The sequence below is a fragment of the Diuraphis noxia genome, unplaced genomic scaffold, assembly GCF_037042655.1.
Source record: "Diuraphis noxia isolate RWA-SAM2 unplaced genomic scaffold, SU_Dnox_SAM2 contig0001, whole genome shotgun sequence".
Lineage (NCBI taxonomy): Eukaryota > Metazoa > Arthropoda > Insecta > Hemiptera > Aphididae > Diuraphis > Diuraphis noxia.
Window position 1 is genome coordinate 36,463,556 of NW_028301711.1, and position 17,354 is coordinate 36,480,909.

At 27.1% G+C, this 17,354-nt stretch overlaps 1 protein-coding gene across 2 annotated transcripts in view; it reads right to left on the reverse strand.

The window, feature by feature from the left end:
• The window catches only part of LOC107169822 (two pore potassium channel protein sup-9-like), an 86,386-nt gene that overhangs the window by 60,503 nt on the left and 8,529 nt on the right, over positions 1-17,354 (reverse strand). For both annotated transcript variants that reach the window (XM_089216224.1, XM_089216226.1), the window contains exon 6: positions 16,367-16,568. In XM_089216224.1, the coding sequence (XP_089072350.1) occupies positions 16,367-16,568 (202 nt within the window). The remainder of the gene's footprint in view (positions 1-16,366; positions 16,569-17,354) is intronic.

Consider the following 17,354-nt stretch of genomic DNA (forward strand, 5'->3'; position numbering starts at 1 on the left):
TTATTATAAGTACTTAGCTACTCCGTAATAAACACTTATGCCTATCTCAGAATATAATTTAAAAATGTAAGGCCTTAACTGTTTATTAATATTTTAAGTTAAGTACCTATTATTACATCACATATTAATTCATTACAATTTATAAAATTATTCTGTGAATACGATGTTTTTCATTATCGTGAGGTATAGGTAAACATATGATTTGTTATAAAATTCTATTTTATTCGGAAAATAACTCCGTACTCACGAAAATAATCTTAGGATACCCATGTAAGAAGAACTTGAAAAATAACTAGCCTGCACTGCAAGGTCATATCACATATCTAATATTACTTCGACTATACGAATTGAAAAGCTTTCCAAAAATCGATAATTAAGATTTTTTACACGATCGTATGTACAGTTTGAAAAACAACAATACATATTATATTATACAGCAAGATGCCTAGACGTACTGCAGTAACCTGATCATTTCTATCGCATTAGTCGCCAGGGAATGGCACACATTCATAAATTATTTATGAAAACTATTTCACGTAATAAATAACCAAAATTAATAATATTCATGCTACAGTTACAGTTGAGAAAACAAATTTTTACACCATACGTGTTTATCATAGTTATAAAATAAGGTTGTCATTTTAGTTTGAATAACATAAAAATAAAAGATTTTTAAAAAAAAAACAACAAATATCTCAAATAAATAATATAATATAGCAAATATATTGTCTTATCTTATTTTTTGTATAAACATTTGGTTTATGAACTATGATTGTAGGTTAAGACGTTAACGTTAAGTGGTTCATGTTTGCATGAATCCGTTTTTTTATATTATCTATAACTTTGTTATCACGCCACAAATAACAATGGTAAGTACATGGTTAGAATAAGTAGCTAGATATTAAAACCGAGAAATCTCATATCTGATGTTTTAAATTTATGGTTTTAATCAAAATTTAGATTTAAAATTGTAGTTTTTCTTAAAATATTATAAAAATTACTTATATAAACCTTAAAAATTGCATGCGTGGCGTTCTCTTAATAACATCGCTTCGGATATAACAATGTACAGATTTCACTTTATAGTAGGTGGGTTATGATAAACCACAAGTCTAAATATTAGAATGATAGAAGAAAATTGTATAGATGATCAAAAAAATAAATAAATAATATTCAATGAATAAATCAGTATCATGTTTTCATGTACTATAGTAAAAAAAACCATTATTTTAATCAAATTTGAAAAAATAGAATATGAATAGGTACCTAATCAAGTTTTAAAATGTCCAAGCAATGAATGCAGAAGAGTGTGTGTAATATTTTTTACTTTTTACTCAGCTAACAAAAATAATATATGCTGTACTATAATGTATGTGTTAAATTTAAATTAAATAATCATTCTATACAAAAAACTATTATTAGCGAAACCCATCTATCAACTAAGGTACCTATAATTTTATTGTAATTAAAATAATTTATTTATAATGTATACAACCTAATAATATACTCTAAAAGTCTCAAGTAGGTACCACTAATAATATTTTATAAGCTACAACAAAATAACTAAAATCATTATTTTTGGTTTTAATATACAATTTCGTCCTAATTCGAACTTTAAATGCCCTAAAAAAATAACTGTTTATAGTTTTTTAGACATTTTGTTTACAGGTATGAAACATTTTTGAGAATTCGTGTTTTGAATTCTTAGCTATAAAAATTGAACATTTTATGATTTATCAATTACAAAATAATTTGAAAACTTTCAAATGTTTAATAAATTTTGTGAAAGTTTAAAATTTAAATACTTATTTAAATCGTACCTATGGATCTTTAATATTTATCTACTACTATTATAACAACTTATAAGAAACCTTGTATTAAATTTCAAGCTTTTCGACATTAATGACAATAACATTTTATTGACATTTAAAAAAAAAAATAAATAAATTGCAAATTAGAAATATCCGTTAACAGATCAAAACAAGTTATGGCACATACGGTTAAGAAAACTTGAAATGCGTGGCAAGGATTCGCCATTAAGAACCCGACAAGTGTTCGACTAGTAGTATTGAATGATATGCTGGCACTCAGCGCAAATCAATGACTGAAGCTACCTATTATAATTTAATCGACGATGTCTAATTTCCCGAGTTTTCGTCTCAACTCATCGCAATGACCTCTTCTGGAGTTAAAGCCCACTATACCAACAACCTGCAGGTCAATCGATTTAATCTGTTCTGTGTAAATAATAATTTTTCAACATAAATGTAATAGGTACCTAAATAAATACGGGTTAAAAATAAATATGACACAAAACTGTTTACCTCTTTGTCCTCTTTCTTAGTATTTGTCAAATAAATGTTTACTCTTTTTAAAATAGGTTAGGTTTAATATAGCTGTTCAAATCTTATAGTTCGATAATTGAAAAGTACTTAACGTACCGATATGACGGTATAATACAGATGTATAAATATTCATTGATTTCCGATCCTTATATAATATGTGTTTCAAGTGTTTCAACAATTTCACTCACTTATTTGTCATCAGTAAACTGTACAATAAAATGCGTCTTTTGTATTATTATGGAATCACGTTTCGAATATCCGATATATAATAATAACTTCAGTGGTACACTGTAGTTCGTGTATCTTTAATTTTCGTTTTACAACAAATACACTATGAAAAAAAATTATGGACAATTTTTAAATGTTATTTATTTTATTTTATATTTATTTGCGTATAATGAAAAAAATTACCAAGAAGAACAACCAACCTCCTACCCATGTGTACGCCACTGCATCACACTAAGCCACCCTGATTAATTTTTGACTACATTAATTTTTTCGTAAAATTATATTATCGTCTTGTATTAAAATAATTATTAATAATAAATATAAATAATTGTATTATTAGAATAATCCTAATTTCTAATAAATTTAGGTGAACCTGTACCCTCTTTGAAAAATTGTTATTTTTATTTATTTCATTAATTATCCAATACAAATAAAAAGTATTTTTTGTGTTAACGTTTTATTCTGCCCGATCGCATTAAAATCGAGTAAGAACAATTAATTCGTAATATTCGTATACACATTACACACGTATTGCACCATACATATTTGAAACACAATTTTGACCTAAACTCCTCCGTCCACCATCTGCAAAATTTTATCGAGTATCTACAACTATTTGTGTATGTACTATTTTATACTATATGTTCCGATTATTGCGAAACACGTCAAAGCACACATAAAACCAAAATACCTACCCTTTTTACTTGTTTACGAGTATAGTAATTAGTAGCATATAGCTTTGTCTTATATCAAGCCTACTGCTATAGTACTTTCAGCTTTCTCAGATACAAGATATAATTTAATTTGGTTTATATTACAAACATAGGATTCTCACAAACATTGTTGTATAAAAACCACGACATTTTAAAGGATCACTATGATCAACATATAACCATTACGTCAAAAAATAATTGTGCGAGGCATTTTGATTTTTAATTAAATATAATCAATTTATATTTAAATACCTTCGGCCGTGTTTCGTCACCATGTTCAATACATTATAGTTAATAATCATACTAGTTTTAGTATTACTATATTAAAAAATATAGTTAAAAATTATTTTATTTTAATTATTTGAGGGCGCCTACGGAATACCTACAGCTCATCGTTATTGATACAATATCAGATTTTTTCAGAAACAAGTAGTTCGGTTAAATGAATTAACAAAAAGTTGAGACGTTACGTCATGGAAAGTTACAGCTGGAAGAACAACTCTATACACGAGAGTGAGCATTAATTAAAAAGTTTAGTTCAGTAGTCAGTAGTCAGTACCTACCTACTAACTGGTTTATTATAGCTTTCGAAAAATATTCTTTAATTATTAATTAGTAAACATAAAGTTTATTAACTACTACCACCTGTACCAAGTGAAACACTAATTTAATTTTGTTTTACTCAGATCCACGTTATAAATTGCATTATATATAATAATATTGTATTCTACTTAATTGTATGCATTGCGTTCGTATGAATTGCTTATTACGTGAAAATATTAGATTTATTTCAACCGTTATTTTTGAATAACTATGATTAGGTAGCAGAAAATTCCTTAAATAATAAATAAAATAAAATTACGGACATTTTATAATTTACATCTCGATTATAGAGAAGTTTTCTCAAATTCTAGAGACATCACTTATTTTTTAATATAAAATAAGTCGTTTAACAGTAAAGTTATTATGAATAGGTAAAGAATGGCAAAAAAATATCATCACATTTGATAAATGATTTCTAACGGATCACTAGGTTCTCCAAACTTCTTCACACTATAAAAAAATAAAAATTCTAATAACATTAGGTAATTATTGAGATCACCCTACCTTTTCATAACTGCCTAGTGCATACAAGTGCTTAATAATGTATATTATATCGTTCACGTATGTTTTTTTTTATTTGTGGACTGACTGGACTTTTAAGTCCTACCTAAAACAAATTCGTATAAAATTACATACAAGTATACAACAGTTGCTGTTATTGCCTGTCTATCCATATTTTACTAAAAACAATTATCAACGAAGGAAGAAAAAATGTTAGTTATCGTCTTAAATCGTGTACTATGGATTTAACCATACCTTTATATGCATGTGTAATATATTTGATGCTAAAATGACTGGAAAACTAGAGCCTTGGTTATTGTTGTGCATGCCCGAATGACTAATGAAAACTCAATCTAAATTACGTGCATGCGTGCAAATAGTCGAGGATCATTCTCATTCATATAATATCATCTATTCATTATGGCATAATGAATTAGCCTGACAACTACATCCATAGAACGTAATCTAAGGTTATCATAGTAAAAACACATTTTGCATTTTTTATACTCTATCTTAGGAGTTATAGAAAAAAAATTAAATGGCCAAAAAATTTTGAAAGTTTTTAAATTTTAACAGTAGTAATTTTTTCATCACACTGGTGTTGATAATAAATATAATTATAGTATCATTAATATTATTATATAATAATATATTATTTTTAAATTAATATTATCATATCAAAATATATTATTATGTCTTTTTTTAAATTCATTCTTAAAAGCTCAATTATTTTGGCTCACATTCCATTTCATAAATATCAAATATGGCGTAGGCATACATTTGCACATTTGGATTAACGTATGAAATTCGCTAACTTCACATTGAGAATTCTTCGATATAACTATTTTGAACTTAAAAGTATGCATTAATTGAAATTGTTCTCATATCAAAATCTTATAATTAACTGTATAAAAACACTAAAACCTATTTTTTAGTATCGCTTAGAATTTTAATTTGGGCAATAATACATTTATTTATATTATTTACTAAAACTTGTGTATTTATACTACTTTTTTCAATATCAAATTTTGTCTAATACTTGAGTTACCTACATGAAAAAAATTATTGCATTTTTTCTCGTGCAAAAATAATTTACTCTGGATTATGGTTAAGAGATTTAAATAAAAATAAAAATAGCCAGTGTTAATTTATCTGCTAACAATTATTTTTAAAATATTCCGAATTTATCCAATTTATAATTCACAGAAAATGAACGAGCCAATTTCATTACATTTCTCTGGTTGCTTTTGAAAACTGCTAAAGATTTAAAAATTTTACCTCCCCAATGCACCAACTAGATTCAATTTCTCACCGGAAAAGCAACTGAATTGAAAATCAAAGCATTATTTCGACAACTTATTGTGTACACAAACTTGTAAACAGACACAAAAAATAAATAAATAACTAAAAAAAAAATTGTGTCACTCTGCTGCACAGAAGGTTACAAGTGGGTTACTGTAATGGAATGAAATTTGAATTCAATGATATAACATCATTATATACGAACAACGATTCTGAGCGGAAACAGTTTATCAGTCTAGAATATATTATAGTTTTATACTAGGTAGGTATATTAATTATATTACTATTGTTTCAAAGAAAAAAAAATATATGTTAGTTCATAATATAAAATAAATTCAAAATTAATCAAATCAGATTCATTACGGGCCCGACTCACTCAGTTATTCATATAGTAACAACAATATATATAAGTATACAATATATATACAACATATACTCTAAAGTATTAGTATAATAATTATTCATTAATGAAATTAAAATTAAAATTGGTATATAAAGTATATTCTAGACATTGTAAGAACCCACAAATAATATTTTTGAATTACCAACAATATACCTAACTAAAATTGTTATTCTTGGTTATTTAATATTTATAATTTCATCTAAATTTTAACTTAAAGTAAGTATAGAAAAAAACTGTGATGATAAACATTTAAATTATTTTTGTTGCAGAATTAATTAATAATGTGAATGAAACCTTGCTTTAAATTTTCAATCCTTAGCTATAAAAATTGAATGTTTTATAAATTGTTAACAACTAAATAATTTGTAAAATCAATTTAATAAATGCTGTCAAAATTTAAACTGTAAACGGTTAGGTTAAAAATTTAAAAAACGTGCATATATATTTTTTAATATTTTTCAACTATTATATAAGGAGATTAAGAACCTTGTATTCAATCTTCTAGCTCTTTGACCCAACGAATAAAATAGTATTGATATTTATAGAATAAAAAACTAAAAAATTGAAAATTGAAAATGTCTATAAGTGACTAAAAAAAAGTGGATATATTTTGAATATTTTTTTCAATTGTAGGAACGGATAAAATAAACATTTAGTATAAATATTAAGTTTCTACAGTTATTCGTTTTTGAATAACAAAAATATGAGAATATCGATACAAGAGAAATCGAGTGAATATTCAATATTGAAAAAATTTGAAATTCAAACGATAGAATCTTGACAAGCTTAGAATCATGTATTAAATTGTTAATTTTAGATTTAAAAAACATAAATTTTCTTTCTAACTCATATAAATTGTCGGAGAGAATAGAATTATGTTTGAACTACCAATCTAATCGATTCTTTAATATAAATTCCATGATTTTGCATAACGCTGAGAACAATGCAATGAGCCTGAATGCGTTGGTAGAGTTGGCTTTGGGAATAGGTATGACTTTGAAATCTTTCTACAAGTCAGGAATTTTATGGAGGAAAAGAATTTTGTTAAGTATATTCAAAAGGTACTCGACGGCATTGGTAGGAAGGTGTTTGAGCATAACGAGGGAAATATTATCTAGGCCGGAAGCAGTTGATTTACGGGAGTCAATCGCCGCGTTTAGCTCACTTAAGGTTAGGTTATTAGGATATTATTATTAGGAGATTAATAAGTGAATTTGAGGCAGGCGAAATTGATTGATGTAAGGCTTCGGATAAAGAAGGGACGTAATATGGTGCTACTTTATGCAGAAATCATCAAACCAACTGTCATTCTAGGGACGAGAGTGTGAGTTAGAATACTATTACGAAAGCATTTAGCAGTGTTCCAGGTAGATTGAATGGATGATGAAAGGTTGAGATTTATACAAATTTATTTCCAAGCTAGCCTTTTAGATTCTTTTAGGAGACGCTTGGTTGCAGCGCTGGCATTGCGATAAATAAGATAATCTTGAATAGAGCCTGAACGAATAAAGGTTTTATATAAGGATTTGCGGTTGTAAACGGGTTTGGAGCAAAAGGAATTCCACCACGGGGGAGAGGGAAGAAATTTTTAAGGTTACTGTGTTTGATAAGAATAGTTTTCTTAGAAATGCCTAAGATCAAAAGAGTAAGTTGTTCATAATCTTTTATTGGACAAGAGTTGAGAAAAGGGATTGAGAAATTAATGAGTTGAGAAAAAAAGGGGCAGTCAGCTTTATTGAGGTTGAATTTAAAGTTGGAGGAGAGATCACTGTGTAAGGTAGGTCTGTTATTTGATGAGAAGTTGGGATTTATAGAGTTGAGAGATATAATGATAAGTAAATGATCGCTACCGTTGGAATCATCTATAATGCGCCAGGTGGTGAGTCAGAATAAATTTGGAGTGGTTAGATTACGAATTCGTTGAGTTGGGTCTACCTACATGCGTAGGTGAGCCGTTATTAAGTATATTAAGATTATCGGAATTTAACACGTAGTAAATTAAATTACCCCGTCTGGAGGACATAATGGAGCCCCAGGCAGAGTAATGGGCATTAAGGTCACCTTTAAAGAAAGAGTTGTGATAAGTGAGTTGGAAGAGAGATTACCATACTTCAAAAGGGGTAGGGGAATTCATTTGGACTGTAACAGGACCAGAATGATGTTTTGGGTAAACCGTCAATGTTTGTTATTTTTAGACCTATTAAATCAATATTGTTTTCCAAAAGTAGTTGTTTTAAAGAGGGATTGATCTCTATTAAAGATACATTAAGTGAAGTATGGGCTACAATTGCGACGCCTCCATAGCCATTGGCTTGATCTTGTCTGAATAAATTAAAGTGGGGAATAAATCAATTTCGGGATGGAAGTAACCAAGTCTCAGAAATGAGTATTATGGAGCATTTATAGGAGGATACGAGGTGTTGGATAGAAGAGGGAGTCTTGCAGGAAGACTAAGAACATTTCATTGTAGAATATTGACCATCAGAAGAGATAACAGAGGTTAGGCTAGTAACTAAAATTCACATCCCCCCATTCGGCTCTATAAACCTACGCTTCACTTTCCCAGGTCTATCCTAAGTTAGCTGCTTAAGTCTCATTCTATTTAATTTGTATATAAACTTCATTATTAAACAACTTAATACATTTAGCCATGAGAGCCTAGTGTATGCAGATGATCTAATCATATTCTCCTATCTCAATCTCACTATAGACTCATTAAACAATTAGCTCAACCTTCTACAAAACTTCCTATCCCCTTCCTTTTTTTCTATAGCTGCTGAAAAGTGTAAGGACATAATTTTCACCAGAAGACGATACTTTCTTTCTTCAGAAATCACTATAAACGATTTTCCAATTCCAATTGTCCAAAACTTAAAGTAGGTATTTAGGACTAACACTAGACTCTAAACTCCGCTGGGCTTCCCAACTTCAACACCTCACCAAATTTACCTCTCTCTGGGCCAATTTCCTTAGATCAATAATACGTGGTGGGGATTTCACACCTCCACGCTCTTAATTATTTACAAAGCAGTAATTAGGTCCAAACTAGAGTACGGGTGCATTTTGTCAGGCTCTGCTTCCTATTCAAATTTGAAAATAATAATCATCTCCAAAACTTCTTACCTAAAGTCAATTATTGATGCCCTAACATCTACCCCCTAATGCTGCCGTAGAGATTGAAACAGCATGCCCCTATTTCAACATCTGAAACAGATGGTTGACTTGTAAATTTCTACTGAAAAATTTCTCTCTTCGTTATCCCAAAATATTTAATTTATTTCTTGACATATACTACTCTTGGTGTTATGTTAAAAAATCACTCCCAATTCTTGTCTCTATGGCTTACTCCTTAACCTCAATTCGTGAATTTATTATCAATTCCAAAAAATTACCCTTATATGAAATTAATTATATGGCACTCTCCTCCCCGCCCCAAAGTTCACACTAACATACTTTTTCTTAACGTTACCTTCAAATCATTTAAATCTATATCACACATAATCGTCAAGTCTAAGAAAAGATTTAGACTACATCCAAAATAATTTCCCCAACTCTACCTTAACTTTAACCGTTTCCTCTTTTTCGCCTGGTTGTGCTTTTTTCATTCCCAGTTCACACATCTCCATGTCCAATCTTCTTCTTCTTATCGTGTCCGGTTAGTTTAGGTTTGGACTTAATAAATACTAATTTCATTCAATTATAAACAAACATTAAGATATAAAATATAAAATATAAAAGTGCTAAATATTTTGCTTCAGCCAGTAGGTGGCTATTGATATAGCGTTTTCATTGGCAATTGCTAAATCGTCAGTTTTGCATTCTGTCGGGGCAAGGGCATATTTTAGTAGGTGTTCATCGGATTGCTTCTCGTCGCATTCACAAATGTCAGATCCTTCTTGCGGACATGAACTTATTCTTTTAGATTTTATAGTTGAATTCCTTTGGGTGCCCAGCTACTCTGGCATAAAAGGTAATGAAATAACGAACTCCATTGAAAATTCTACCTCCTCATACTGCTGTCCTCCAATTCTAATTCCCTGGACCGATTTCTATCCCTTATTAAAATCCCATACTTCTAATTTATGGCTCAACTAATGAAACAAACTAGCCTCCAATTATTCATCTTGCCAAGGTTGGGCAAGATACTCGAAAAGGAATATTGAGATGAGATACTAGATACAAGATACTTTGCTTTGGAGTATCGTGATACTAGATACTCGATACTTGGCTTTGGAATATCGCGATACTAGATACTCGATACTTAATACTCGATACATTTAATAAAATAAGTCACTAGATTTTTTAAAAATCATGGAAATGAGCACTTCATTAAGTAATTAGAATGACAAATAAAATAATAAAACTGACACTTATTCAGTAATAATAATACATTAGTAATAAAACAAAATAAAACAAATCAATCGTGTTCATTACATACTTTATCGTGAAAGGTACTACATAAAGTAGTAACTATTAGGTACACTATTATACAAAATTATGGATACCTAATAAGGTACAGACGTTAAGTCCAATTCAATGTGCGTGTGTCACAGATATTATATATATATATATATACAATATACATCACACATATAACTATATTTTATGATTTATCGTTACTGGGTTGAACAATTATTTTTAACAACCTACAATATTAAATAAGAATATTAATTTCTGGATCATTAATTATTATTTTTATAATAAAACCAGAATTGTATCGTATCTTGTATCGCATCATAAATTATTTTATGAAATACTAGATACATTGACTAAAAATGTATCGCGATACAAGATTCTCGATACTTCATATAACTGTATCGAGATACAAGATACAATTGTATCTAAGATACGTATCTACGATACTTGTATCGAAGATACTGTCCAACCCTGCATCTTGGTACAAAAGTATTTCACCAACTATACCCTCTCAATCTTGGTTTCACAACCTCAAATTAAATTGTAACATAATTACTTCTTTTTCACGCCTAATATTTGGACACACTCTATTACCTTCACACTCTTAAAAACTTTCTCTCAAGGAATCTCCTTTATGCATGTCACATATCCACGACCCCACCATCTGCAATATTTCTCATATACTTTTTAACTATCCCTCACTGGCTCCCCAACGCAATATCCTTTTCATCCTAACTCACTCTTTTAATGTGCCTTACGACAACCTATCCATTCTCTACTCATCAATTGTTCCAATTATTACTTCACTTATATACTTCTTCAACCAGGCTGGCTTAAAAATTTAAATTATTTGTGATATATTTTCTATCATTACCTAATTTAAATTCTTTTATGTACCATTATTGTAATCATATAATTGCCGAAACTGATTGTTAACAAAGTTTCCTTTAAAAAAAAAAAAAAAACATTTCATGTATCAACTGCGATTTGTTTTAGTTACACAAATAGGAATACCAAGACCAAAATTGATTTTGTCGAAAACCAATGATTAAAACAATTATCCATTAAAATAAGTAATAAAAAACTAATCTTATTAAATAAATAGCATATATTGGTATATCTAGTAAGTAGATATATTATGAAATATAAGCAACATCTATTAAATACTAAAAAAAATTACATTTATGAAAAATTATACGTGGCGCTTCCTCCCCAAGTAAGTTGTATCACAGATTGTGACTTAATTACTTGATATTCTTGCAGAAATAACAAGACTACTAAAAACTGATATCAACATTTGTTTTTCAATTATATAATCTATCAACATGGACCTCTTAGTCGATGCATCCAGTTTTTATAATAACATGCTATAATGTGCTCTGTTCTCTTGCATTTTAATCCCGCCTAAGTTAGGTCAGGTATATTTTAACACAAGACAGATGTAGGTAAGTTTTCATTAGACATCCCCAACAGAATTAAAAATGAGTTTTTAGAACGTGAATTTCTGTTTAAGATTCTGAGATAAACGAAAAATATATTGGATTTATCAACTTTACCGATTTAATGTACAGTTTATTACACTGTGTTTTTCGTATCAAATATTCATAGTCCATATATGGCAGTATAATTACAAAATCTACGCAAGTACAAAATGTTATGTGATGATTATTATTCTTAATCATTACTTATGAATTTGGTCTTATAATAAAAAATCGTGGAGATCACTGATCGAGGAATCAAATTTATAATTTGTTTTTTATCGAATTCACTAGGTAATGCTAACTACATCAAGATTCTATTGGTAAGCTTCTTCAGTCATGTTCACATAGCAAGCTGTCCACAATACGGGCTGAATTCTCACCCTAACAAATGGAGACTTCAACGTGATCGTTCCACTCGTCCCAAAAACGCCGTTTTAACAATCTGAATAATTTTTTCTTATTATTGTAAATATAAAATAATTTATATAATTGGATAATTATTTTGTATCACATAGTAGTCTCATGTAAAATTGTATATTGGATTCTATTAAATTTATAACTTATTAATCTTACTATATATCTGATATTCAAATTTTAAGAAATACAAATCTATATATAAAACCTATAAGTTAAATCATTTAAAATCAGAAAAACTTTTTTTTTTTAAACAAACTAGGTTATGTAATAATTGTAAAATATTCTAATTCTAAATATAATATGGTAATAAAATTAATTTAAAATATTTTCTAAATGTTTAATTTAGATCGATTTCAAGTAATTAATTCAGAATGATATCTCCACTATCCAGAATGCATTGGTTCAATATGTTGCATTTTTATACCCAAAAACACATTTAGAAATCAATTTTTCAACAATTTTAGATTTCAGTTACTCGAGAGGCCCCTATTTTCACTGTAAACATATACGTCAAATAATATGATATTAATTATTATTAACCACTTTAAAGATTGATAACAGATAATATTTTTGGCGAAAACAGTGAAAATAAAAACTTAGAATTATGTTTTATTATTTGTTTGTAGTTCAGTATATTTTAATGTTAGTAAAATTAAAATTTATAATATTTTAGGGTACTAACATCTCATAATTTAAATTAAATCAATTTTCGAAAAATTGAATAATATTTTTATAAGATTAAGTTTTGTATTTATGTGTATTAAAACTAAAAATTATAAAAGTTTTATCATATTATAATAGTATTTTATGTTTAAAATGTATTTATAACGTACATGATGGAATTTATAACACGATGAATAATAATTTAACTATTTCATCCCTAAAATAGTAATTTAGTTCAAAGTATTTCAAATTATTTATTATTTTAATCTTTATAAATTATAAATGCGTCTATTCTATATATATTAAAAATATTATATACTCATATTATATAATCCTGTGTCAGAATATAAATAATTTATGTACATTTTTTAAATTTCCAAATAATTTCAAGACTATATGAAGCTGGTCTAATGTCAAATAAAATAATTAATATCACAATATTACAATAAGAAAAACAAAATCCCAATACCAGTACCTATTTTGCATCGTGTCATATTTGTAAAAATATTTTTTTTTTTTTAATATTATATTTATGTTAATTTTTAAATAATTCTCTAATTGTATTCATTTTATATTTGATATTTAATAGTTACTGAATATTTTAAATAGTATTTAATTTTTTTATAAATCATCATAAACAGAGTAATGCTAGGTACTTATTGTAAACAGAGTCGGATCTGTGTATATGGAAGTCGGGATGCAACTATTAATATTGGAAGCCCTTTAAAATTTGATATTTATAATAATTAGTCATATTATGTCTACATTACAATTTTTTTTTCTAATATTGAAGATGGATTTAAAAAACAATACTTATCAATCAGGTATTTCTAGGCCCAATTAGTTCCTAAAAATGTGTTCCTTTAAATTGAGTCACAAGTATGTAAAACTGAGTCCATAAGTTACAATTTATAATAAACAGTTATTAGTAGTAATTCCATAAAAAATATTTTGCCTGAATATTGTTCAAAATTCTTAATAATTGATTAACTTACAAGGTTGTAAAATCCAGAGCAAAACCTGAGGTGCCTAAAATAACCATGGAATTAAATGCCTGTTGTATTACATCCCCGCAATCCACTAAATCCACTGTTAATTATAAGTGCATTTAAACAATACTAATAATACTAAAAAATTTTCATTAATATCATTGTATAGTTATCGATTCGTCATAATAAATGTTTTGATATAACATAGGTATATTTAAAATAAAGACTTTATCTTAATCAAAATAATCTTAGATAGGTTAATAATAAAGTCTTAGTATATATTGAGTGATAAATTATAAAATAGTTTAAGATAGTAAAAGTCATGATCAATTTCATAAATTTACATTGTGTTCTGAATTGTTATTAATATATAATAATAAATTTAATCATTATTGTTTTTGTTATTTATTTTGTTTTGTTCTAATAACGTTACGTTGCAACGTTACTACTCATGGCATGAAAATTCTCAAATGGAGATGTAAGTATTGCGATAAAATCAAGATTTTATGTAGGTAATATCACAATATTATTTGTTGTAAACGTTATACAATGCAATTATATTAATTTCAGTTGGCACGAAAATAAATATAATATATCATGGATTCTGAATAGTACGTTTTCAAAGGTTAACTTTGAATACTTAATTTAAAATTTATTTAAGTCTCTAATGATCGATTCAGATTTAGTTTTTTTGTAGGCACTTACCTATTTTTATAAGTTACAGAAAAAATTAAACTTCATAACAAATTTGAATAATAAATTATAGGTCATATAAAAATTTAGATAAAACCAAATCAATTAAAACTGTAGTTAGTACCTATAGTCGATAAATTTCATCTTATTAAACAATACAATTCATAAAATATGATAAAAACAATACATGTCTTTTATAGAATTTTTAATATGTCTTTTATCTGTAGACTTTTTAATTAAAAACAATCCATATACTTAAATTCTTCTTAGTACTTATACAAATTATAAATGTTGAAAATCACGACAGTCGGATTAATACATATATAGGTACATATCATAGCAATGATAAAACAATAAATATAATAACCATAACCATAGAGTAGAATTAAATTTTATTATTTAAATCCCCGAAATTAATGTCATACATTTTTATTATAATATCATATAATATATTTTTCATATAACCCATGTTTGTAAAAATCACAATTCAATTAACAAACTTAATAACATAATGTGTATCATATAGGTTATAATATATATTAGAGAGTACCTACTACCAAGACCAACATAATATTATACTTATAATTTATAATTTATTACCTGATTTATTAAACTTTTTTTTATCAATATTGGAAATATACAATCTGCGCCCTAGGATACAATCAGAATACAATTTAATTTAATATAGTAAATTATAACTAATAGTGCATGTAAAATTATAAAATTGTGATTTTTGTTTATTTTGGATGGTAAAAATGTTTTGATACACTACATCAAAGCAAAGATAAAATTTAAAACTGATACTGGTCCAATATACTAAATACAAAACAAATGTTTACTGCATGATTAATGATTATTTGGTCTCTGTGATGTACAGAACTTATTTACATTTTGTTCCTATTCATCGATCATTTTATGTTATTGGCTCATAATTGTTATTATTTTGTCGAATACGACAATATTGTAATTACCTCCTCCTTAAATTATAAATTAAAATCAATGATAGTTATACTTTAAAACAATATTTATTAAAACGTAATAATTTAAAACAATTTAATGCTGTCTAACCAGTTGTCGTGGTTTCAGTTTTGGTTTTCAAATACATGAACCTAATTTATTATTATTATTTTTAGTATCATTATTATTATTTATTATTCAGTGAAAAACTAAAACAAAAATATTATTACATCGATCACAAAATGTGACAACCACAATGTCTAAATTAAAACAATGTTTTTGCATTAAACTCGGTGTCTCGTAAACAAAAAAAAATTGTTGAATAATAGAACTTAGCCAATGCATAAATAGGTCAATTCACCCATGAATTGTTATTATAATTTATAAATTTATTGTTATTCATTATATAAACCAATTTCTCGCACATCGTTTGAAAGATGATTTTATAGTAAGGTAGATCATAATATCATATAATATCAAGTATATCCTTATTATGTTCTTTATTGATACATTTATTAATTATTATGACGCATTAAAACACTCCAGAAATAAGATGTTAAGATATTAAAATTTGGAAGAAGATGAATGTCAGACGATAAGAGACGTATAGGACTAGTATCGACAATTTATTACGTGAAAAGCATTTGATAAGTACCTGTAGTGCGACATAATCTCCGAAACCGATGGTGGTGAGCGTAACAAAGCAATAATAAAAACTATCGAAATAGCTCCATCCTTCGTATTTTGAAAACACGGCCGCACCAGTGGTGATGATGACCGACGAAAGAAGTCCAGTGGCGAACATTAGATTCATTTCCGTAGCTTCTTCCTTTTTACATTTTAAATACTGTTTGGCCCTGTATATGAATAATTAAAAATTTTTATATCATGTTAGTCAAGAACGTTGTTGGATATTGAAATATTGAGTGAAATCATGGTAATAGAATGTCTGTTGCTTCTTTAACTAGGTTATATAGTACGGTATAATAAAATATTTTAATTAGTGAAATACCAATCTTAGTCGTGAAAAATCTTATATCTATGAATATTTAAATTCCATTAAACTATGACTGAGTTTTGATAATACATGATATGGCTAAAAATTCAGTCTAGTAAAGCGTATTCATCATGAAACAATTTTGTATTCAAATACTTACTACAACATAGTTATATTTTTAAATTTTTAATATTTATACCCAAATATTTTCCAGTTCCATATACATAAAACAAAATAGTAAAAATATTTGTGTTTCTAAAAAAACTGTTCCCTATTTCCCTAATAAGAATTTGAAAATATAGTTATGATGATTATTGACTACGTATCATTTGAATGTACGAAGAACAATTTTATATTCGTAATATAGCATTAAAAACATTAAATATTATAAGAATATTTGGTATAAAATATTCAAAAACAAATAATAGGTATATATTTTTAGTTTTTACCATTTTAAATGAATATAAATAAAATATTAATATTAAGTATAAGACTGTGTCTATATTGTAGTCACCGACTATCTATAGTTATGATGCATTAATAAGATAATATAAATGAAATATTTAGGTAAGGATACTCATAATGCATTAAAAAAATTTACTTTTACTTTTTTAGAACTTAATTAAAGTGAATGGAAATACGATTT